This window comes from Prionailurus viverrinus, chromosome E3 (genome assembly GCF_022837055.1).
Source record: "Prionailurus viverrinus isolate Anna chromosome E3, UM_Priviv_1.0, whole genome shotgun sequence".
NCBI classification, from domain to species: Eukaryota; Metazoa; Chordata; class Mammalia; order Carnivora; family Felidae; genus Prionailurus; species Prionailurus viverrinus.
In genome coordinates, this window is record NC_062576.1 from 40833438 (window position 1) to 40853834 (window position 20397).

General features: G+C 66.2%; 2 protein-coding genes across 14 annotated transcripts; one reads left to right on the forward strand and one right to left on the reverse strand.

Moving 5' to 3' along the window:
* The first annotated feature begins 5 nt into the window (after positions 1-5).
* On the forward strand, positions 6-2480 carry TSR3 (TSR3 ribosome maturation factor). Of its 2 annotated transcripts, none has more exons than XM_047838468.1 (6): positions 6-195; positions 297-516; positions 833-1026; positions 1391-1567; positions 1769-1832; positions 2108-2480. In XM_047838468.1, the coding sequence occupies exons 1-6, from the start codon at positions 84-86 to the stop codon at positions 2283-2285; spliced, it is 945 nt and encodes a 314-aa protein (XP_047694424.1). In that variant the 5' UTR covers positions 6-83; the 3' UTR covers positions 2286-2480. The 2 variants fall into 2 exon arrangements, with proteins under 2 accessions (XP_047694424.1, XP_047694425.1); XM_047838469.1 differs by having other exon boundaries at positions 297-495.
* BAIAP3 (BAI1 associated protein 3) lies at positions 2283-16328 on the reverse strand. 12 transcript variants are annotated; one of them, XM_047838459.1, is made up of 34 exons: positions 16232-16328; positions 11992-12132; positions 11703-11790; positions 11483-11563; positions 11002-11109; positions 10530-10589; positions 10327-10393; positions 10038-10233; positions 9651-9695; positions 9442-9519; positions 9213-9315; positions 8795-8902; positions 8602-8697; positions 8372-8475; positions 8026-8146; positions 7487-7611; positions 7291-7381; positions 7072-7128; positions 6890-6987; positions 6736-6787; positions 6516-6646; positions 6150-6273; positions 5925-6068; positions 5722-5814; positions 5434-5625; positions 5291-5359; positions 5135-5214; positions 4945-5053; positions 4500-4571; positions 4324-4404; positions 4110-4230; positions 3903-4026; positions 3607-3812; positions 2283-3532 (listed from the first exon to the last, which is right to left on the reverse strand). In XM_047838459.1, the coding sequence occupies exons 2-34, from the start codon at positions 12120-12122 to the stop codon at positions 3429-3431; spliced, it is 3459 nt and encodes a 1152-aa protein (XP_047694415.1). In that variant the 5' UTR covers positions 12123-12132; positions 16232-16328; the 3' UTR covers positions 2283-3428. The 12 variants fall into 12 exon arrangements, 10 of the variants coding, with proteins under 10 accessions (XP_047694415.1, XP_047694410.1, XP_047694408.1 ...); XM_047838454.1 differs by having other exon boundaries at positions 4110-4404; positions 4945-5214; XM_047838452.1 differs by having other exon boundaries at positions 4110-4404; positions 5434-5814.
* Positions 16329-20397: the final 4069 nt, after the last annotated feature.

Genomic DNA, 20397 nt, shown 5'->3' on the forward strand with positions numbered 1-20397 from the left:
GAAGTGGGGCCCGGCGCCTGCGCAGGTGGGCCGCAGAGGAGGCGTGCGCCCGAGTGTCGGGGACCCCCGGCTGCTTCCCCGCCATGGGCCGCAGGAGGGCGGCGCGCGGGCCGGTGGCCGAAGGCGGCCGCGCTCGGCGCCCCGCGGGCCGCTCCCTGGAGGCCTTCGCGGAGGAGGTGGGCGCCGCGCTGCGCGGTGAGTGGGGCGCGATCGGGGAATGGGCCGGGGGTCGCAGGCCCGGGGCGGGCCCTCGGAGCTGCGCCTGAGGCTCGGTACCCTTCTCTGCTCCGGTGCAGCGTCCGTGGAGCCAGAGGCGGCCGAGGACGAGGGCATTTCGGGGCCGGCGCGGCTGCCGTGCCCGCTGGCCATGTGGGAGCTGGGCCACTGCGACCCCCGGCGCTGCACGGGCCGCAAGCTGGCCCGCCTGGGCCTCGTGCGCTGCCTGCGCCTGGGCCACAGGTTCGGCGGCGTGGTGCTCAGCCCCGTGGGCTCCCAGTACGTGTCCCCCGCGGACAGGTAGGAGCGGGGCGGGGGGGGGGGGGTCAGGGGCGTCGGCGGGAGTCTCAGTAAGCCCCCGGCCCTGGCGCATCATTCCTTTCTGAGCTTTTCTACCTGTCTAGTTTGCGCCCCCCGCCCCCATCCCTAATGCAGGACACAGTAGGACCTCAGTAAACGTTTGTGGAGTGAATAAAGGAACCTACCCCGGGAACACACACCGTTGAGGCTGTTTGGGGGCCGGGGAATGATGTTCTTGTATCTCTAGTGAAGTCAGTTTTCAGGACTCCACCGTGGTGCGGGCCCCCGGAACCTAGCCCTCCTCTGCTTCTGACAGACAGCTGGTGGCACGGTGTGGGGTCGCGGTCATCGACTGCTCCTGGGCCCGACTGGATGAGACACCGTTTGGGAAGATGCGGGGGGGCCACTTGCGGCTGCTGCCCCACCTGGTAGCAGCCAACCCCGTGAACTACGGCCGACCCTGCAAACTGTCTTGCGTGGAGGCTTTTGCCGCCACCTTCTGTATCCTCGGTGAGCGCTGGAGCCTGCCAGCCTGGAAGTCTGGCTAGGATCCCAGCAGTGTGTTTTCTGCTGGCACGTCCCGGGAGGGACGGGAGGGCCCGTGGGGTGGTCAAGGTGGACAGGCTAGCATTTCAATCCCACCTTTGTCACCCCTCCACTTGTCCTCAGAGAATTTATGGTCCCAGTAGAGGCTCAGACAGCCGGCCCCACGAGACGTGGGAAGAGGGCCTTAGTGGATGGCGGAGGCGGGTGAGCCGTCTGGACCGTGGGACAGAGCGTCAGATCTTGGGACGGCCTTGAGGGTGCTGGGAGCACACTCGGGATGGGTGAGGGATTGTCAACATCCTTGCGTTTTCTGTGTCCTCACCGTCAGGCTTCTCCGACCTTGCTGTCATCTTGCTGCGGAAGTTCAAATGGGGCAAGGGCTTCCTAGACCTGAACCGCCAGCTCCTGGACAAGTACGCGGCCTGCAGCGGCCCAGAGGAGGTGCTGCAGGCGGAGCAGGAGTTCCTGGCCTGTGCCAAGGAGCACCCCGGGGAGGAGGAAATCGGTGAGCCCTGGCATGGACACAAGCCCCCTGGCTGGGTGCCAGGACGCTAATGCTAATCCTCCTCCAGGCATGCAGCCTCTTTTTGAGAAGCTGGGGGGGCGGGGGGGGGGGGGGCGGCGCATCCTGCCCCAGCTTGTGGGAGGCTTGTGTGCGCTCTGAGGTCACGTGTGGGTGTTTTTCTTATTTGCTTCCTCTGTTCAGATCCTTTCGATGTGGATTCTGGGCGAGAGTTTGCAAACCCCAACAGGCCGCTGGCTGGCACCCGGTAGGTCCTTGGGCTTCCCAGTATGGGGACAGGTCAGACCCAGGGCTCTCCTCTGGCCTCGGCCCCTCCTGTGGATGGCAGCGGGGGCGGGGGGGGGTGGATCCCCAAACAACAGCACGATGATTTTGTGACTGTGGTCAAGGACCGTGGCCGCCCCACTGGAGAGGTGCTGGTTTCGAGAACACAGGGAATATGAGAATCCGTTCTCAGCTGGGGCTTCTGTGAGTGAGCGTGCCGGGGATGGTGCCTTTAGTGAATGCACCTCTCCCTTCCAGGCTGCTTACAGACAGCAGTGACAGCGACAGCGAGGACGAGCCTGTGGAGCGCGGGCCTGATGCCGAGGACGGAGAAGACAGCAGCGGCTGCCCTGAAGAGGGTTCTCAGAAGCGGGAGGCAGAGGCCAGGGCCCCCGCCCAGGTTTGGAAAGGAATCAAGAAACGGCAGAGAGACTAAAGGTTGCAGACACGTATATTTTTTGAGGCGGAGCAATAAGAAACTCGAGAGGGAGCGACAGGACTTGTGGGGATACAGACAGGCTGGCAGCGTCGGCCCTCTCAACACCGAGTGGCCCTGGACTGTGTCCCCGCGGTTCTGACACAGCTGTGCTCTGGGGCCTTCAAGCCCTCCCAGTGAAGCTGCAAGCCAGGAGACCCCGGTGTGAGCCTGTTTCTTTGCACTTGCCCTGGGGATGGGGGGGGAGGGGACTCTCAGTCTCCAGCGAGGCCGAGTCGGACGGGAAGGGTCTGGGCCGCTGGACGGTGGGGTGCCGGGCTTGGGGCCCATCTTGCATGGGCACGCGTGTGCGCACACGGAGGGACAGTAACTGCACAGCTGAGTGGCCGACATGGGTCCCCTCACCCTGACCGATCGACCTTGCATGAGGGCCCAGCCTCACAGTGACGTTGGGGCACCCTCCCCCAGGCCTAGGAACCAGGTGGGGATTGGAGACCCGGGCGCTGCTTAGCAAACCTCTGTGTGTGCCCTCGGGTGAGGGTGAAGGGTCCCAGACGCTCACTCTGTCCCTCCACCAGGACACCTGGGAGCGGTTTCCCACCACAGCTGGGGTTGTCCAGACTCAAACCTGGGCCATCCCTCCTGTTGGCCTGCGAGGCCCTGCCACACTCCCCACCCCACAAAGCAAAGACCGTGCTTCCTCTGAGAAGGGCTGTGGCACTGGTAACGTTTGGGGCGGGCTGTTCCTTGCTGGGCGGAGGGCGCTGTCACGTTTACCGCAGGACTTCCAGCAGCGTCCTTGGTCTCGCCATGGGTGCCGTGGCACCTCCTTCAGTAGTAGCCGTGACCACCGAAAACGCCTCCAGTCATAGCCTGATGTCTCCTGGGGAGCAGAGCCACCCCTCCGGGAATCCTGTGTGGGCTGCACAAGCTAAGGTTGCAGATAGAGAAGCTTGCCGGGTGGCCAGGCCCTGCGAGTTACCCCCAGATCCAGGGTGGGGGCTGCTCACTGGACGCAAGGGGTTCACTGTACACACCACACAGACACGGCCGGGGCAGCACACACACCACACGGGGGAGCATGAGCCCGACTGCACAAAGCTGATGCGGGGCAGGACTGGGGGGGGGGGGGGCGGCGGGAGCTCAGGGGTCCGCTTCCATGCACTTCTCCAGCTCCTTGAGTCTCTTGACAAATTCCTGCGCCTCCTTGTTGGTGCGGCCCTCCAGCATCCTCAGTGCCGACTTCACTACAGGCGGGAGGGTGGGGCCGGCATGAGACCGCGGCGGCCGTCGAACCCGCCACCCCCGGACCCTCACTCACCCTGGGCCCTGGGCCGGCGCAGATGCAAGGTGACGGGCTGCCTGGCCCTCGCGCTCCCTCCCACCTGAGGTCGTGCTATGCCACCGACGCCGCCCAGGCCGAGGGCTGCCTCCCCCGCGAAGTCGTTGGTGGACAGCCAGTCGTGGTCCATGACGGTGAACAGCACGCAGGCACCGCGGCGGCGGCACGCCTCTGCCGGCACAGAGCTGCGGGCGAAGGGCAGTCCCTGGAGCCCTGCCCCCCTGTCCGGGAGGGGACGGGGGTCGCGGGCGGGGGTGGGGGGGGAGAACACTCACAAGTAGAAGAGTTCGTCGTACACGGGGTGCAGCGTCCGGTTCTTCACCTGGGTCCTCTGGCTGCGGACCAGCGGGAAGAGGTGTGGCGGGCCCAGCTCCACGATCACAAACGGGTCACTCAGGCCTGGGGGGCACAGCCGCGTGCGGACCGTGAGCACCGCCCCCAGAGGCCTCGCCCCCTCCGCTGGCCCCGGCCCCGCCCCTCACCGTTGGCGTCCAGCGGGGGCAGGTCCGCGGCGTGCAGCACCTCCACCACCAGCCGCTGCTCCGCTGCCTCGTAGTGACAGCGCACGCTCAGGCGTCCGAACCGCTTCTGCTCCAGGGACCTCTGCGGAAGGGCTTGCGCCAGTGACCGCGGCGCAGGGGTTCGGGGGCGGGGCCGCGTGCCCACACTGCGCGTGCGCACACGGGGCCTCGCTACCTGCTTGAGCTTGTCCAGGTAGTACTGCTCGATGCACTCGCGGGTGGAGCACTGATGCAGGCGCAGCTCCTCCTCCAGCCTCTGCGGAGCCGAGGGGCTGCTGACCGTGGGCCCCCCCCCCCCCCCGGCGCCGCGCCCCCCTCTCCCGCCGCCCGAGGCCCCGGGGCCAGACTCACCTTGTAGCTTCCGTCTTTCAGGCTCTCCAGGGGCAGACCCTGGCCCTCCGCGTGGAAAAAACTCACCAGGGCCTGGGGGCAGGGCGAAGTGGGAGGGATGTGGGGCACGGGTCGTGCTGGGGCTAGTGGCGGTGCCAGGCGGAGCCCTGAGCAACACCAGGGCGCCTAGGAGCCCCGGGGCAGAGCCACTTGTCACACCTAGCGCATACCGGGGCGGGGTGGGGGGTGGGGGCTGGGGAATGCCAGTGCCTGGGGCCAGACAACGGTCTTGGCAGGTGGCCCAGGTGCTGCTCACACAGGCGGCCTGCAGGGAGGAGGCACTGGTCTGGTGGGATCCCAGGGGAGTGGTCCGGGCTGGGAAGGCCAGGCCTCCCGGCCGAGGGCACATGGCCGGGTGCCCCGGACAAGGGCCTGGGAGCCCCAGCAGGGAGGCCCCTCCACCTACCTCCAGCGTAAAGTGGAAGCGGCCGTAGAAATCGGCAGAGACGTCGAGGTTTGCCCCCAGTGCCCGAAGGATGGCCTGCAGGAGCAGCTCCCAGAGGGCCTCCAACACCCTGCAGGGACACTCCGTGCCCGTGCCCGTGGCCGTGAAGGGACCCCAGGCCCCGGCCCGGCCCAACCGCCCCAAGCTGTACCTGCTAAGGTTCTCCTTCACCAGGGAGGTATTCAGCAGGGCCAGCTTCTCATCCAAGTACTTCATGAGTGGGGCCACGGCCTGCGGGCAGCATCCTCAGTGCCACACTGCCCGGGCCCCACCCCGCGCACGCTCCCCTAGGTGCCCAGGCCCTCACTTCATCGTTCTGGATGGAGTCGGGCGACAGGCTGATGTGCTGCACGTACTTCCTGATGTCAGCCACCATCTGAGGGACGGCAGAGCTCAGCACCAAGTGACAGTGAGGGGGCGGCGGGGTCCTCTGCCCGCCCGCCGGCCCACCTTGGAGGTCAGGTGCGCCGTCACGGTGTGGACCTCCTGCTGCAGGTCTTCGTCCAGGGCCTGTGCACAGCCGAGCAGAGGTCGCGGGAGCACCCCCTCGGGCCCCGAGGGCACCTCCGGCCACGCCAGACCCCGCAGCGTCTGCCCGGCAGCCTTGCGCAGGAGCTCCACGTTGTTGAGAACCACACAGAGCTGGGGAGGCGGCCCACGTCGGGGGGGAGGGGTCGGCAGCCCGGTGGTCGCCCCGCCCCGCCCCCGGCCCCGCCCCCTGCCCGCCAGGCCGCTCACTGGCTCGCTCACTGCCTCGCCCGCGGCCCCCGGCTGAGCGTCCACCTTCTTCCGCAGCAGCTCAGTGTAGAAAAGGGTGGCCGCACACAGGTCCTACGGTGGGAGACGAGGGCTCAGGAGCTGCGGGCTGTGTCCCCTGGGCCCGCGGCCCTCCCAGACTCGTCTCCCCCCAGACCACGCTCCCCAGAGCACAGCCAACACACCTGGCTGAGCTGGGTGCCCAGGGCCTCGGCCTGGGCAGGGTCCGGCCATGCCAGGCGGGCCCACAGCTCCTGGATGTGACTGAAGCAGAGACTAGCCGTGGCCGCAGAACTGCTGTGCTTGGAGGAGGCGTCCATGGGCTCCAGCTAGGAAGGCAGGAGGAGGCCTGGGTGGCAAGGGGGGGCCCTGGCTGAGCCCAGCACCCTCAGGCCCGGGCGCCTACTCACCGTGTCCACATCCACGGCTCCCTGCAGCCTCCACCTGACCTGGTCCCGCAGCACCTGCAGCCAAAGCTTCACAGCGGGCAGGAACGGGCCATGGATGCCAGCCAGGGCGAGGGAGCGGCTGTCGCTGTGGCAGGAGGCCAGTGGGAGCTCGCTCGGAATCCGACACCTTGAGCCAGCACGTCCCAGGGTCCCGGCCCAAGGGGACACCCGGGAGAGCCTGCCTCCAAGGGCCCTCGGGCTGTCCCAGAGGCCTCCTAGAGGAGGCTGCGGGACAGGTGGGAGTGGGTGCAGGTCTGGGAGGCCAACAGTGGAGGGGACAGACAGGGCAGGTGGGGGGAAGGGGATAGGTTGGGGCAGGGCACCCACCGGCCGGGGATGCTGCTCCAGAAACGCTGGATGTCCGCCAGGGTCACGTACAGTTCGAAGAGCCCTGAGGCCACCTCGAGGGTCATCTTGGGGCTCAGCTCCTCCGTCAGCACCCATGCCTCCTCGGCCACCTACTCAGGAGGACGCATTCAGGCCACCAGCAACAGGGAAAGCGGGCCCCTTCCCAGCCCCGGGGCTTCTCCCCACAGCCCCTCCTCACCAGACGCTCCAGCTGCCGGAAAGTGAGTGTGAAGAAGTCGATGTCGGTGATGCTGCAGGGAACAAATGTCACACACCTGCTTGCCCCGCCACCGGCCTGGCGGCATCCCTGACGGGCCGGGGGCAGGGACGGCGGGCAGAGCCCTGGGCCCCACCTGTGGAAGAGGCTGGCGTAGATGCCGTAGCAGGACTGCAGATCCTCGTAGACGGCGTCCGCCAGCTCGACCAGCCCCGCGAGGCGCTGCGGCCCCGACTGCGAGGAAGCCCGGTTCACACTGACCTTCTGGCCCGCACCTACTTGCTGCACCCCCCCCTCCGCTCCCCTCCCCCGCGGCACCTGCTCTCGAGGACTCTTGGTGTTCAGGAGCCTGTCATACCACTCACGGTTGCCTCTCTGCAAGACAAGCCACCAACACGGGGTGGTGAGTTGGGGGGGAGGTTAAAAGGGCCCTGGAGCGTGGCGGAGCAGGCCGGGAGCCGGGAGTGGGCGCGGCTGGGCACCCCCGTGTGGGCCGCGAGGGGCGGGCACCGGGCACAGATTCGCTACCAGACACACCTTCAGAGCAGCAGAGATGTCCGCGTTTAGTTCTGTCCGGAAGGAGCACACCTCGAAGGAAGGCTGGAAGATCTGCATCTTGCTGAGACACCTGGAGGGGCCGCCCGCTGACTGTGCGCTGCCCCGCCCAGCTCCCTACCCACCCCCACTGACCCCCCACGCCCCCACCCCCGGCCAGGACCTGGGCTACACCCACTTGAGCAGCAGCTCCAGACGGTAGACGGCAGTGCTGTTGCTGGCGGGGAAGAAGTCTCGAAGCTGACGCAGCAGCCGCAGCCCAAACTCAGAGAAGGCATTGAAGCTGTCAGCCAGGCTCTCCTCCTGGGGGCACCGGCCCGTCGGAGCTGACCCCCACTGCCCTCCCCACGGGGTGGGTAGGGGCAGCCAGTCTGCAAGGGCCTCCTTGGGCCATCCGTGGGCCTGGTTTCTCCAAACTCAGCCACCACAGTCCCCACGGCCTCAGGGCCTTGGCGCCCCCCCCCCGTTCCCCCTACCCAGCTTCGAGCACCCACTCCCTCCGTCCGTCACCCAGATGGAGGGCACGACCTCCCTCCCCTGGGACTCGGACACGTCCCCTGTCTCAGCATTGCACAGTACCCGCTCTATCCTGGGTCATGAAGTTTGTTTGCAGCCCCACAGGGCCCTGTAAGCCGAGCACCCCATGTGGGCAGCACTCCGCCCTGTCTGCCCCAGCGCCAGCGGCCCCACAGCACACCACCCCCAGGAACAGCTCACCTGCCCTTGGGGCAGCGAAGACGCCTCTTCCCAATGCGCCTGCATGTCCTCCAGCAGCCCCAGCAGGTAGCCGTAGTCCAGGGTCCGGGTCTGATGGTGGCGGCTGCTGACCTGCCAGTGCCTGCAAGTCGGGGGGAGCCCCGCCCATGGGCACGGAGACCCCGTTGAGACCACCCCCCCGTGCCCCTCCTACTTGCCCCTTACACGCCCCCAACTCCCCCATGGCACCGCCCCCTTTCATGCCTTCCCACTCAGAGGACTCCTTCCCTCGCTCGCCCCGCCCCGAGGCCCGCCCACCCGCCGCCGGCCTCCCTGTGCCCCGCCCCCGGAGGCCCCGCCCACTCACAGCACAGCCAGCTGCAGCGCCGACAGGTTGTTTTGCGCGCCGTGCAGGCAGAGGATCGTGGCCGCGGGCCCGCTGAGCTCTCCCCGCCAGCAGCTCGCCTTGGGCTGGGGGAGTTGGGGGCAGGCGTGGATGCAGGCAGGGGCCGCCATCCCCTCCTCCCCCCGGTGCCCAGGCTCCCCTGCTCTGCCTCCCCAGGCGCCCGGTCAGCCCCGTCCGGAGGGCGAGGCTACCTCCTCGGATCGGTGCTCGAACTGCAGGAGACGACTGAGCAGCAGCATGTAGGACAGGAAGCCCGCCCGCCCGCGCTGGCTCATGCCCGTGTCCCTCTGGAATGCAGGAGCCGCCCGTCACCAGCCCTGCCCAAGCCCGTGGGCAGGGGTGCACGGCCAAGACGGAGGGCGGGGGACCCCCACGGCTCCCCACCTGTGTGGTGATCAGCTTGAGGACCAGCTGGCAGTCTCCTTGAACGCGGGAGGCGCTGGAGCGTGGTTCCAGCTTGAACCAGCGGTCTTCACCGGCCACGGGCACCTCCTGAAAGGAAAGGGTTCACACCGGCCATCCCCCCTCCAGCTCCCTCCCACGGACTCTCTGTGGGACCAAGAGGAGAACACACAGCTCTGCTGGCCCCGGAGACGGGTGGTCAGCACCGAGTGAGCCCTCAGGGGTGCCCGGACACCCAGGAAGCTGTTCCTTCCCCCTCCCCTGCAGCTCAAGGCCCCACCAGCCCAAGAAGGCCAGGAGATGCTTGGGGGAGTCGCAGGGCAGACCCACCAGCAGTATCCCCGGAGGATGAGATCCCACAAACAGGCGGTCCGTGAGCGGAGCCCCGGCCCCCACTCACCCGGACGGGTATGTTGAGACACCCCAGGAAATCATCCGTGTGGTCCTCCGCGGGCCCTGCTGTCCCATTTGCACGGGCCGACTTGACAATCTGTTTAAAATACCTAGGCAAAGCGGGTGGGGGGGGGGGGCGGCCCCACCTTAGTCCCTGGGGAGCTACTATCTGCTGGCCCACGTGGCCAAGCTGCAGCCCCAGTGTCTGGGGGGCACGAGGGTCCCACCTGTCATACCTGCTCATGCCCTTCAGGCCGATGACTTCATTCAGCTTCCTGCATGCTTCCACCAGAGACACATCATCGTCATGGTCCCTAGGGGCGGGGCGCGGAAACCTGGCTTGTCTGGAGCCTGGCTGGGCCCTGAGTGTCCTCTCTCAACCCACCCCCCACCCCCGAGCAGGTGCACCCACACCCGCTGCCCTGCAGGGACCAGGGGCGTCTACCAGATATCCAGGTGCAGCTGGTCCGTGCTGACATCCTCGATCTCACTGTAAGGAAAACGGAGAGAAGCCCAGAGGGTGGAGGACCGTCCCCTGCCCAGGGCGAGGGCAGGGACAATTTCAGGAGCTGCGGGCAGGGGTCCACGAGCTCGAGCTCTCAGGACAGGCCGCCCGGATTTGGATCCTGACTGTGTGGCCCCGGGGCACGGCACCTCTCTCTGAGGCGATTTCCTCCTCTGGACAGTGGTCACGTGAACAGCCCCCACTCGGGTCCCTGGGGCAGGCACAGTGTGGCAGCCACCGGCCTGCGTCCTCAGGACATGCTCTGGCCCAGCAGGCAGCACTCCCCCGCCCGACCGCCCTGCCGCCCAGCTGGGCCAGGGCCCTTACAAGACGAAGTTCTCTTTCCAGACAGGGTTCAGGGTGCTGCTCTTGACCTCGGTGACCTGGATGCACTTGGCCGGGAGCGGACCCCCACGCTTGCTGCCTTTGCGGAAGCTGAAGCGCTGCTCCGTGCGCGGCCCTGGCTCCCGGGGGGCACCCGAGGCCGGCAGGATACCCAGCATGCAGTACGGGTCACTGAAGCCTGAGACACATCGGGCGCCTCAGCCGCCAGCCCTGGTCCCTCCGTGGCCACCGGACCCGGGCACAGCCGAGGTCCAGGCTGGTCCCCACTCACCATTGGGGTCTTTGGCCAGCAGGTTCTTGGCACGCATGACAGAGACTTTCAGGGCATACGTGGGGGCCTGTGGGCAGAGGGTGCTGACCGGCCTCTTGCAGAAGGCTCGGTGTGACCGCGACAAGGCCCTGCTCTGTGTCCTCCCACCCCGAGCCCTAGCACCGCGGCTGGCCAGCGTCTGCCCACGTGGGTGGCAGCCTCACCTTGGCCTTCTTCACACGCTCAATGGCCTCAGCGTGCTCCTCAGGGCTGGTACCAAACACCTGTAGAGGGTGGGCCGGTGTGAGGGCCCAGGTACCCCCAAGGCAAACCTGGCCATTGTCCTGGGGGCCTCCCGGGGCAGAGGAAACACACACACACACAGAGGAGGAGGAAAGATCTGTTTATCTGTCGGTCCATCCTCTGGGTCCGTTCCTCTGTCGGTTTGTGCTTTCTACCCTTCTTTGTTTGTGTGTGTGTGTGTGTGTGTCCCCATCCCTCCATCCTCCCGGGCACACCTACCAGCACATATGTGTATCTGCACATGCACGTGTGGGTATGTGTGTGTTCCGTACGTGGGGCGAATCTGTGTGTGTTACATGGGTGATGGTGATGGTGATGCCTCCAGGCAGAGGAAAGGGGTCCCCTGACAAGGCACGGCCAGGCCAGCACGGAGGGTGGGCCAGTGGGGCTCACCTGCTGAAGGTAGCCCAGTAGGGTCTCCTGGTCATCCACCTGGTCAGGGCCCATGGTCCCTGCACGGTAGAGGACTGTGTACAAGGCCTCCTCATAGAGCATCTCCACCTGTGGGTGGGGCGGGGCGCACACCCTGAGTCCCAGCCGCCCCATCCCTGTATCCTTCAGCCCCAGGCCCTGAGCCCTGGCCACTGGGGGTCGGGGCTCCTTGGTTCCACCCCCTGTATGCCTGGGAGGGGCGGGGGGGGGGGCAGTCCTCAGGAGCTCCCCCCACTGGCAGACCACAGTCCCAGCATCAGGACCTTTGCACCTGCTGGGCCCTGCACTGGCCCCCTGAGCTCTGCTTCCTACTCGCTTGCATGGGAAGTCCCGGCCCACTCACCCTTGCCACCTTTGGTGTCCACCCTGTCCCCAGATCCTGGGCCAGGCCCATCTTAGGTGCTCCCAGACCCTCCCTGGGGCCAGGCCCCCTCCCCCTTACCTCCTCCTGGGTCAGGGCTCTCAGGCCACGGCTGGGGTCCACGGGCTCAGCAGGGGCTGGCGAACCGCTGCGCAAGAGGACCTGTGAGGAGCACTGGGGTGAGGGTCTAGAGGGTGGAGGGCCCCAGGGACGGCGGGAGTCGGTTTGAGGGGTGGGGGCCCGCTGCAGAGGGGGCTGGCGGGGAGGCCCACACGGGGCAGCAGCTCTGGGCCATCCTCACCTCGGGGCACGGCAGGCCCTGTCTGCCCTCCCCCTTCTTCAGAATGAGGCGCATGTGCGCGAAGAACTCCACGCCGTCCCCGGGCTTCCTGCAGGGAGAGGCCAGGCCTGAGACCCCGGCCCCCGGCACACACCCGCCCCCTGCCCAGGACTGGCTGCCTGCCGTGGGCCTCGAGGGGATTCCCCGTGTCCACACATCCGGGGACGCAGCGCGGCGTCCACGGCGCGCCCCGCTCTCCCAGCTCCCCCGGGGACGCGCGACGGTGCAGGCTTGGGCGCGGAGCACCCACCAAGCCCCTGCGGCCGGCTCCGGGGGGTCAGCGTTGGTGGCGGCCGGCTCTCCCTCGGCCCTCCGGCGGAAGGTGGGGCACGCCTGCACCTGCCGCAGCACGCTGCTCTTGATCTCCAGCAGGGTCGTCATGGCCGGCGGTCTGCGGGCAGAGCGCACGGCTGCGGCCCCTGCACGTCCCAGCAGCACCGCCGCGCCGGCCCCAGAAACCGCAGCGGGTGCACATCGAGCGGCGAACGGATCCGCCGGAAGCGCACACGAGCCGCGTTCCTGACGGCGCAGCCTCCTGGCCTCCGCGGGGCAACGGGAGCCTGAGGCCCTGCGACTCGGCTCCCGTGCCGCACCGCGCTGGGCACCCAGGGGCCACCCGGGGCCGGTCCCTCGGGCTCCCTCAGCCTTCGTGTCCCATCTGCAAGACGGGACATCCCTGCGGGGCCGCGCCGGAGACGGGACGAGGCTGCCAGGCGGTGGTCGTGCTGGCACGGTCCGGGCTCCGTCACCGGTTGCTGCTGGACTTCACCGCAGAGGGCCCTACTGCCACGCTCCCGCCGCCGCCCTTCTAGGGCTGGGACCCCTGGCTGTGTCCCTGGGGTCCTAGGACCGCTCAGCAGCAAGTGCGTGTGTGTATCTCCTGGGCGCTTTGCGAACAAGACGGAGTTGTCGGGGAGGGGTGCCCAATTCACCCAGCCTGTGATGGTCCAGTCTGGGGCCAGGGCAGGCAAAGGTCCTGCAGGAGGCAACCCCTCCCCAGGACTCCCAAAGTCCTCATCCTGCAGAGGAGCTTGGGCAAGAAGAGGCCACCGTGCCTGGGGCCTTCCTCGAGACCCCCTCACCCCGAGTGGCCAGCATGCGCAGGAGGGGCCGCTGGCGAAGTCCTTACCCGCCCAGCACAGCCAGGGACAGCGCCCCATCGTCTCCCTGTGGGCGCACTTGCACACCTCCCCCTGGGGCCACAGTGTTCCCTGCAGACCCTGGAGGAAGGGCAGGAGGACCACCAAGCAGCCGTGGGCCCTCGAGCCCTGCTCCTGCTCAGCCCTGACCAGCCCAGGCACCCGACCCCTTCCCGACCCGCCTGTGCCTCCCCAAACCCCAGGGTGGTCTTCGTGCACCCCTGCTGAAAGCTAGCAGAGGAAAGTGCTGACCCCCCACCCCGCTGGGCTGAATCTACCCCTCGGTGCCCACCTTTCGGACTTCCCTGCCCCAGGATGTCAGCCTGTGCCTCCGCACAGGACACATCATCCTCCCTTCAGGGTACCACAGGGCCTTTGCACCCACTGCCCTGGTCCCCTTCCCTGGTGGTGCCCACTTGTCCACTCACTGAGGGCCCCTCCAGTCCAGGCACAGCCGTGCAGAGAAGCACTGCCGTTTTCACTGGACAAAACAGGAAATGGGGACTCAGCCCACTCCAACTATACCTGCCCCCGATCTCATGGGCAGTTAGTGTTCCTGCACATCTCTACTTAACGTCTGCTCCCTCCTCCTTAGAATCCTGTGCCGTGTTGGGAGCGCTGGGGCCAGGGCAGACGGCACCTCATGAGTCCTACAGATTTTGTTCAACAAACCGGATCCCTGCTCCCAGCTGTGTCTGTCTGCCTCTCACTGGTCCCTGCGCTGCCGTCCCTGCTCAGGCCACCACTGCAGATGGCACATCCTCCTACCCCCTGGTGCCCCAGCCCTGGTTCTACGGAATGCTGGGCTCAGAGGGTCTCATCTGACCAGACCCGAGAGCTGGGGACAGAAAGGACAACTGGCCCGTGGCCCTGAAACGAGGCCCCCACCTTCCTCGTACTTCTTACTGCCTCCCCCGGGAGCCTCCCTTCAAAGATCGGGAGGATGTGTGGACGGGGCTCAGCGGCTGGGGCATGTGGTTCTGGAAGCTGTCGCCCCTACCGCCAGCAGCGAGGTCCTAAGGGGATGGGCATCAGGGCACCCCCCTCCTCTCTAGCTGTGGGGAAGAGTCTGCTACCCCCCCCCCCGGCCCCCCAAAGCAAGGGAGCAGCCACTGCTTGAGCCGTTGCCAGGGCAACCGCCAATTGCGTCTGCGTGTGACAGGGGCTACAGGGGCTCACAGTCCCAGAGACAAACGTGACGCAGGAACCAAGCGGCCTGAGCCGCAGAGACGGGGTGTCTTTGTGGCAATAAAACGTTCAGGGTAGAGGGGGAGCCACCTCACCTCATAATCACAGCCCCCAAAAGGCCCCAAGCTGAGGCCCCCGGGTTAGGCGCTTACTCAAGACCATAGAGCCAGCAAGTGGCCAGGGATGAACTCCATTCTGTGGTGCTCAAGCTCTAAGCTCCCGGCACATCCTGACTTCTGGGGGTCCAGACAGGCTGGCTCCCCCTCCGTGGGGCTCCCTCCCTCAGCCCACGGGCCGGATGGGGGCAAAAGTGGTCTCTGGGCACCGGTGTCTGGGAGAGATGGCTCATCCCTGGGTGCCCAGACACTCCTCCAGTCGCCCTGGAAACCCCTGGCTGCTGGGGCACTGATGACGTTTCTGCACCAAATGGCCTGGGCCTTGGGAGCCAGCCAGCACCTCACTCGGAGCCGCACCAGCGGTGGGTGCGTGGCTGACCCCCAGGAAGCACTTGCTGGCTGCAGCGACCCTCTGCCGGCCCCCGACAGAGCCCCTCCTTGAGCTCTCCCTGTCTCTGTCCCTTCTGGCCCCGGGCAGCAGCACACAGCAAAATGTGTCTGTAGCCTCCGCTCATGCTCGTCCACCAGGGCCAGAGCGACTGCCCGATGGACAAAGTGAGGCTGGCCAAGGAGCTGAATGCCACACTGGCACTTGGGCCAAGCCGAAAGTACCACCTTGTCCCCTGGCCGTCTTCAAGACCCAGGGTGAATGGGAAAAGACAATGCTGCAAAGTTGCTATCACCGTCCCGTTTCGCAGCCCGGGGCTGGGCTGACCCGCCCGGAGCCAGGACTCAAAGCGAGGGCTGTAAGCCACACCCGTCTCCTGTAAGCCCACCTGTGGGCTTAGGTGGCACCAAAGCGGGTGAGTCTAGGGGCACCTGAGCAGAGCCAGATGTATCTCCCTAGTTAGTGTCCCCTGTGGCCACCTGGCCACCCTCACGATGAATAAACACCTTCATAACAAACACTCAGAACACTAGGTCCCTTCTTACCAAAATCTGGTCCCTGGTGAAGCAAGGGCAGGGGTCCGTTGATGCTACCCTGGGTGTGTACGGGCAGTGGCAGGATGTCTGGCCCCACATTCTGGTCTCTGTGTCACCCTCTCAGCCTTCTCTTCCCAGGCAGCCACTCCCTTCACATTTTTTTTTTTTTTACTGGATTTCTCACTGTCCTGTGACTCCCTAGACAGTGCTCCCCTGCACACAGCTCAGCAGCCGTGTCCATCACAAATGCTGCTCCCTGAGATCTAATCCCAACCCAGTCCCTGGGGAGATGCCTGGGAATGTGATTTTAAGCGAGCTCCGCAGCTGGACCTGAAGCCCTAGTTAGTCTGAGATCAACTGTCAGGGGCTACCTAGATGCTTCTAGAATGAACGCATGAAAAATGAAATTCTCTGTCCGTTCTTCCTCCGAGGCTCCCTCCCCCGCTCTTTACTCACCGGTCTCCACCGTGATGTCCCCCCTCCCTCCCCTCCCGTCCCCCTCCTCTCGGTGCTCCCCGCGGGAGCCTCGGGGGTGGGGGCCCCCAGATCCGTCGAGGTCCTTCCCTCGCTGATGAGCGGGTGGTCGCGGGCAGGTCAGAAGCCTGGTAGGTGCGTGTTGTTTTACACCATTCCGACCCGTGGAGGGGTTTCGTGGAGACTAGGGGTCCTACGGTGACTGGCGGCAGGGTGGGGGGGACTGGGCACTGGGGGCATCTCCCCCCCCCCCGCCCCCGCCCCCGGCGGGTTGCCTGGGAAACCCCGCGGAGCGTTTCTGAAGTCCCTGGCCGAGACCCACCGGCGGCCTGCGCCTGGCGGGGATGGGGGCCCCGGCGTCGTTGGGGGTGTGTGTGTGGGGGGGGGGTCCTGCTGCCCGCCTCCTCGATCCCCGCCCGCTCCGGCGCTCTTGGGGACGCGGGCCCAGAGAAGGGCCCGAGACCGTCCCTCCGAGCACGCGCCGGCTTCAATTTTCCCGGAGCCGAGGGAGCGTCTTCGCGACCTCCCGCCGCCCTCCTCCTCGGGGGGGCCTCCCCGCGCCCCCTCGGGGTCCTCAAACGCAGGAGCCGGACCGGGCGCCGGCCGCAGGAGGGGGCGCCCCAAGGCCGTCCAAAGGCCGCGCACTCACCGTGGGCCGGGCCGGGGGCGCGCGGTCGGGGGCTCCGGAGATGCGGCGCTCCGCACCCGCTCCAGAGACGCCAGGCACAGCGCGCGCTAGCAGCCGCGCCGAACCTTGAGCGCTGCGGGGGCGGGGCCTGGCGGCGGGGCCCGCCCCCGCCCCCGCCCCCTCCAGCCCGCCACGCCCCCGCCGCTCCCGCCCGCCACTCCCCCGCCGCTCCCGCCGCGAGCGCGATCCCCTCCGCACCCAGGCCGCCGAGCGGGTCGGGCCACGGAGCCCCCTCCCCTGGGGGGCGGGGCGGTCAGCCAAGCCACCGGTAGGCGCAGAGCGGGGAGCAGGTTCTGCCGTGTCAGGACCCCGTCCCCTGGGGACCCTCGGGAAGCCAGAATCACCGAAACCGTATCAGACAAGCCCGGACCGCAGCGAGGACTTTTCTGGAAGGGCTGCGCAGCCATCTCGAGTCGCCCTCCCAGCCCAAGCGCTGACCCCACCGCCAGCCTGCACCCCGGGCGAAGGGTGCTGCAGGCACCAACCCGGGACGCGCCACAACCACCCCGATCACCACTTGGGTGATCCTCCCGGTGGCGCAGGTGAGGGCTCTGGCGCCACCTGCAACCTCAGGCCTGGGCGGGATGCCCCGCGCGCGCGCACCCTTCCTAGCCCACCCTCCACCCCCTCTGAAATTTGAGCCAGCACCGCACTGTGTTGGCCTGCAGAGCTCGTTAAAACAGATTGTTGCACCAGCCCCAGACCTGCTGATGCCAAAAGTCTGGGCTAGGTAGGGGTGACCCGTCTGCATTTCTTTTTAAGTTTATTTATTTTGGGGGAGGGTGGGGTAGAGCGAGAGGGAAACCGAGAATCCCAAGCAGGATCCACCCTGTCAGTGCAGAGCCCAACGCCAGCCTCCAACTCACCAAACCTCGAGATCGTGACCTGAGCTGAAAACTGACTGAAAACTGAGCCACCCAGGTGCCCTCATCTGTGTTTCTAACAAGTTCCCGCTGGTGCTAGAGGTCCCGGAAGGAACGTGGAGGTTCTGGAGCTGTCTGAGGGGCGCCGGGTCCCCGGATCCCCGCCTTGCCTCTGGCTGATCTTGGATCATCAGGGTACCTTGTATTTAGAGGATCGACAGATTTGGAGATGTTTTTAACTCAGAGGACCTCATCGCTAATGTGGGACCCCAGGCAGTGTGGGACACAGAAAGGCCCAGAGGCGAGGACAGTTTGCTCGGGGGAGGCCAGGGGTCAGCCGGGCTGAAGGAAGGGCCAGAGGCTGGAGGAACAGGTTTCCAACAGCTGCACACAGGGAGGCAGCCTGTCCGCCTGTGAACACCTGTGCCTTTTATTTCGTGGTGCGGGTGGGTGGCGGCGGGAGTGTGGGGAGCCCGGGGTGGGGGAACCAGGTGCTTCCTCTATCACCCCAAGCCGGAGTGGACACTGCTCTGATGGGCCACCTCCTGTCTCAGCTCCTGGGTTCAGACCCACACACGTGCAAGCTGCCCTCCGCACATCTGTACTGGAGGAGACACAGAACTACGGCTGGGGGGGGGGGGGGGGGGTTGCGGGGGCAGCACCGCAGGGTGGATTCTCCTTCTGGAAGCTCTGTCTCCAGGCCCTGCCTCCATCCTGATCCAGCACAGCCAGGCAAATGGGGGCAGAAGGGTGCAGGGGAGCGAGAGACCAGCCACCCCTCGGCTTCCTTCTGCACGAGACAACGAGGCAGGAATCCGGGAGGGGACAGTTACCATCCTTCCCCGGGGACTGGCGGGTCCTGAGCCAGGATCTCGGTGCTGATGCCCTCCCCTCCTGCAGTCTTTCATCAGATTCTGCCAACCTGTTGGAACAAACACAGGCCTGGTTGCCATGGTGATCATCGTGGCTTTGGGGTGAAGAGATTCTGCGGCTGCTGTAAACAGGAAGTTAGGAAGGGCAGCTGCCAGGGGAGGGGCCCCTGCCCGCACCCCCATCCAATGCCCTTTGGGGAGCAAGGGACTGGAGGCCAGCACCGCCGAGTCTTCAGGCCTAACACTGCGGCCTGCTGGGGTGGAGGAGACCTTACGACTGCCCTGTACAGATGAGGAAACTGAAGCCCAGAGAGGGAAAGAGCTTTTTCAGGGCCACACAGCAACCGGCTGGGTTCATAGCCCAGCTCTGGGCCTCAGTTTCCCTTTTTTGTAAAATGGACATAGTATGCACCTGTCAGTGAGGGGGGTTCTCAGTGAGAAGCTAGTACTTGACCATGGTCACAGCAGGCTGGCCCTCCAGGGACTCCGTTCCCGCCTCCATAGGTTGGGGGTGACTCCACAGTGGGGAGAGAGGCCGGGAGCAGGCAATGTGGGACATGCACTTGTCACAGCAGGAGTTGGGCACAAAACACTTCACCTAGAGGGTCAGGCGGCTGGGACTGACCCAGGGGCTCACACCTTCTGGGCTTTGGGCGGGCAGGAGAGTGGTTTCCTCCTTGGGGCCAGGGGAAAACCCCCAGGCTCCAGATGGATGGCCACTGGAGACCAGGGAGAAAGGCAGCACAGGAGGTGAGGGGGCGTCTCTGTAAGGCCACCTCACCCTTGCGGAGCCTGGCTGGCTCTGTCAGTGGAGCATGCGACTAGTGATCTCAGGTTGTAGGTTGGAGCCTCACGTCGCATGTAGATATTAGTGAAAAAATGAAATCTTGGGGCGCCTGGGGGGCCTCAGGTGGTTAAGCATCCAACTTCAGCTCAGGTCATGATCTCATGGTTTGTGGGTTCGAGCCCCACGTTGGGCTCTGTGCTGACAGCTCGGAGCCTGGAGCCTGCTTCGGATTCTGTGTCTCCCTCTCTCTCTGCCTCTCTCCTGCTCGTGCTCTCTCGCTCTCAATCAAAAATATACAAACATTAAAAATGTAAAAATAAAATCAAGTAAAATAAAATCTTAAAAAAATACATGCTTGACCTGATGCCCTCTGGCGGCAGACCTTGGAATTGCAGGCATAGCCTTCTGGCAGTACGGCTCCTCCCACCGCTCCCACTGGCACTGCGGCACCTGTCAGAGGCCTGCAGGGGTGGGGGTGGGGGTGGGGCAGCCTAGGAGAATCGTGGGGGCTCACCCAGGGACTTGGCCACAGTGCTGACTGCAGGAACCTGTCCCATCACCTGTGCCATCCTGGGTGCTTCTGCCAGCAGAAGAGGTGGCTGGCTCCAGGTGGGAGGGGGTCTGGCCCTTCACCTGAAATGCTGGCTCCTGGGGCCCAGTTGCCAGCACCCGCACAGGTGACGCCTGTGCAGGACCAGGGTGGTCCCGGGCATCAGGCCTGGCGGTGGAAGGGGAGCAGGCCCACACAGGGCTTTGCGGGTCTCTGTGAGGGTGAGCGGCCTGGCTGCAGCCCACTGTCCAGTGTCTGTCCACTGAGCCCGAGCGTCAGCTTCTGGCCCAGGGGCAGGTGTGCCGGCCCACCCCGGAGGGGGCGAAGGTCGTGTGTGACATCAGAAGGCAAAGCTGGGGGAGTCGAATACCCAGCATCACTCTGCACGATGGGGGCCCAGGTTCTGGGGCTCCAGGAGTAGGAGGGGCAGCGTTCAGGAATGTGGTGGCAGGTCACCTAGGAAGGCAGAGACCAGGAAGGGAGGACCTAGGCCCTGGCCCTGCCAACTTCCTGGGGTCCGGACAGCAGATGGGGCCAGGTGCTCCAGCCCCTGTCCACCCCGTGGTCCTAAGCCAGCCTCCTCGGTCAGGGTCAGGGCCTCTGCAGGTGGGGTCACAGGGTCCGGAGGTCTCTGGACGAGCCTCACGGGCCACCTTGCAGAACCGCACCCCCCCTTCTGTCTCAGCACCAGGGACAGCCCCTCCCTGCTAGAGCAGGCTCAGACTGGTTCGAGCCAGCCCAAGTCAGCGCTCAGCCTGGCCCTCCAACCTGGCAACTCGTCGTCATGGCAACCTCAAAATGGAGGCCGCCTGTCCACAGAGCCCAACGCGTCCACAGAGCCCAACGCGAGCTGATGCGAACCAGGAGGGTTTGGGGTGGCCCAGTTAGGGAATGAGGTGGCGCTGCTCAGTAGACAGGTGTGAGCACGCGGCACTGGCCTGGGCGGGACAGTCCAGGGAGGCCAGGGGGACTCTCGGGGACCCACAGCCCGTCTTCCGGTGGCCGGCTTGTCCCGGGAGCCCCAAGGTGGGGCTGACACGCGGTCAGGGTCTGGG

Excerpts from the sequence above, each read along its gene's own strand:
- TSR3 (XM_047838468.1), top strand. The coding sequence starts at position 84 with ATGGGCCGCAGGAGGGCGGCGCGCGGGCCGGTGGCCGAAGGCGGCCGC. Across the intron at positions 517-832 it reads TACGTGTCCCCCGCGGACAG|ACAGCTGGTGGCACGGTGTG; the intron begins GTAGGAGCGGGG and ends TGCTTCTGACAG. Across the intron at positions 1,568-1,768 it reads CCCCGGGGAGGAGGAAATCG|ATCCTTTCGATGTGGATTCT; the intron begins GTGAGCCCTGGC and ends TCCTCTGTTCAG.
- BAIAP3 (XM_047838450.1), bottom strand. The coding sequence starts at position 12,122 with ATGACGACCCTGCTGGAGATCAAGAGCAGCGTGCTGCGGCAGGTGCAG. Across the intron at positions 9,520-9,650 it reads CAGCTGCACCTGGATATCTG|GGACCATGACGATGATGTGT; the intron begins GTAGACGCCCCT and ends CCCCGCCCCTAG. Across the intron at positions 5,215-5,290 it reads ACTCCATCCAGAACGATGAA|GCCGTGGCCCCACTCATGAA; the intron begins GTGAGGGCCTGG and ends TGCTGCCCGCAG.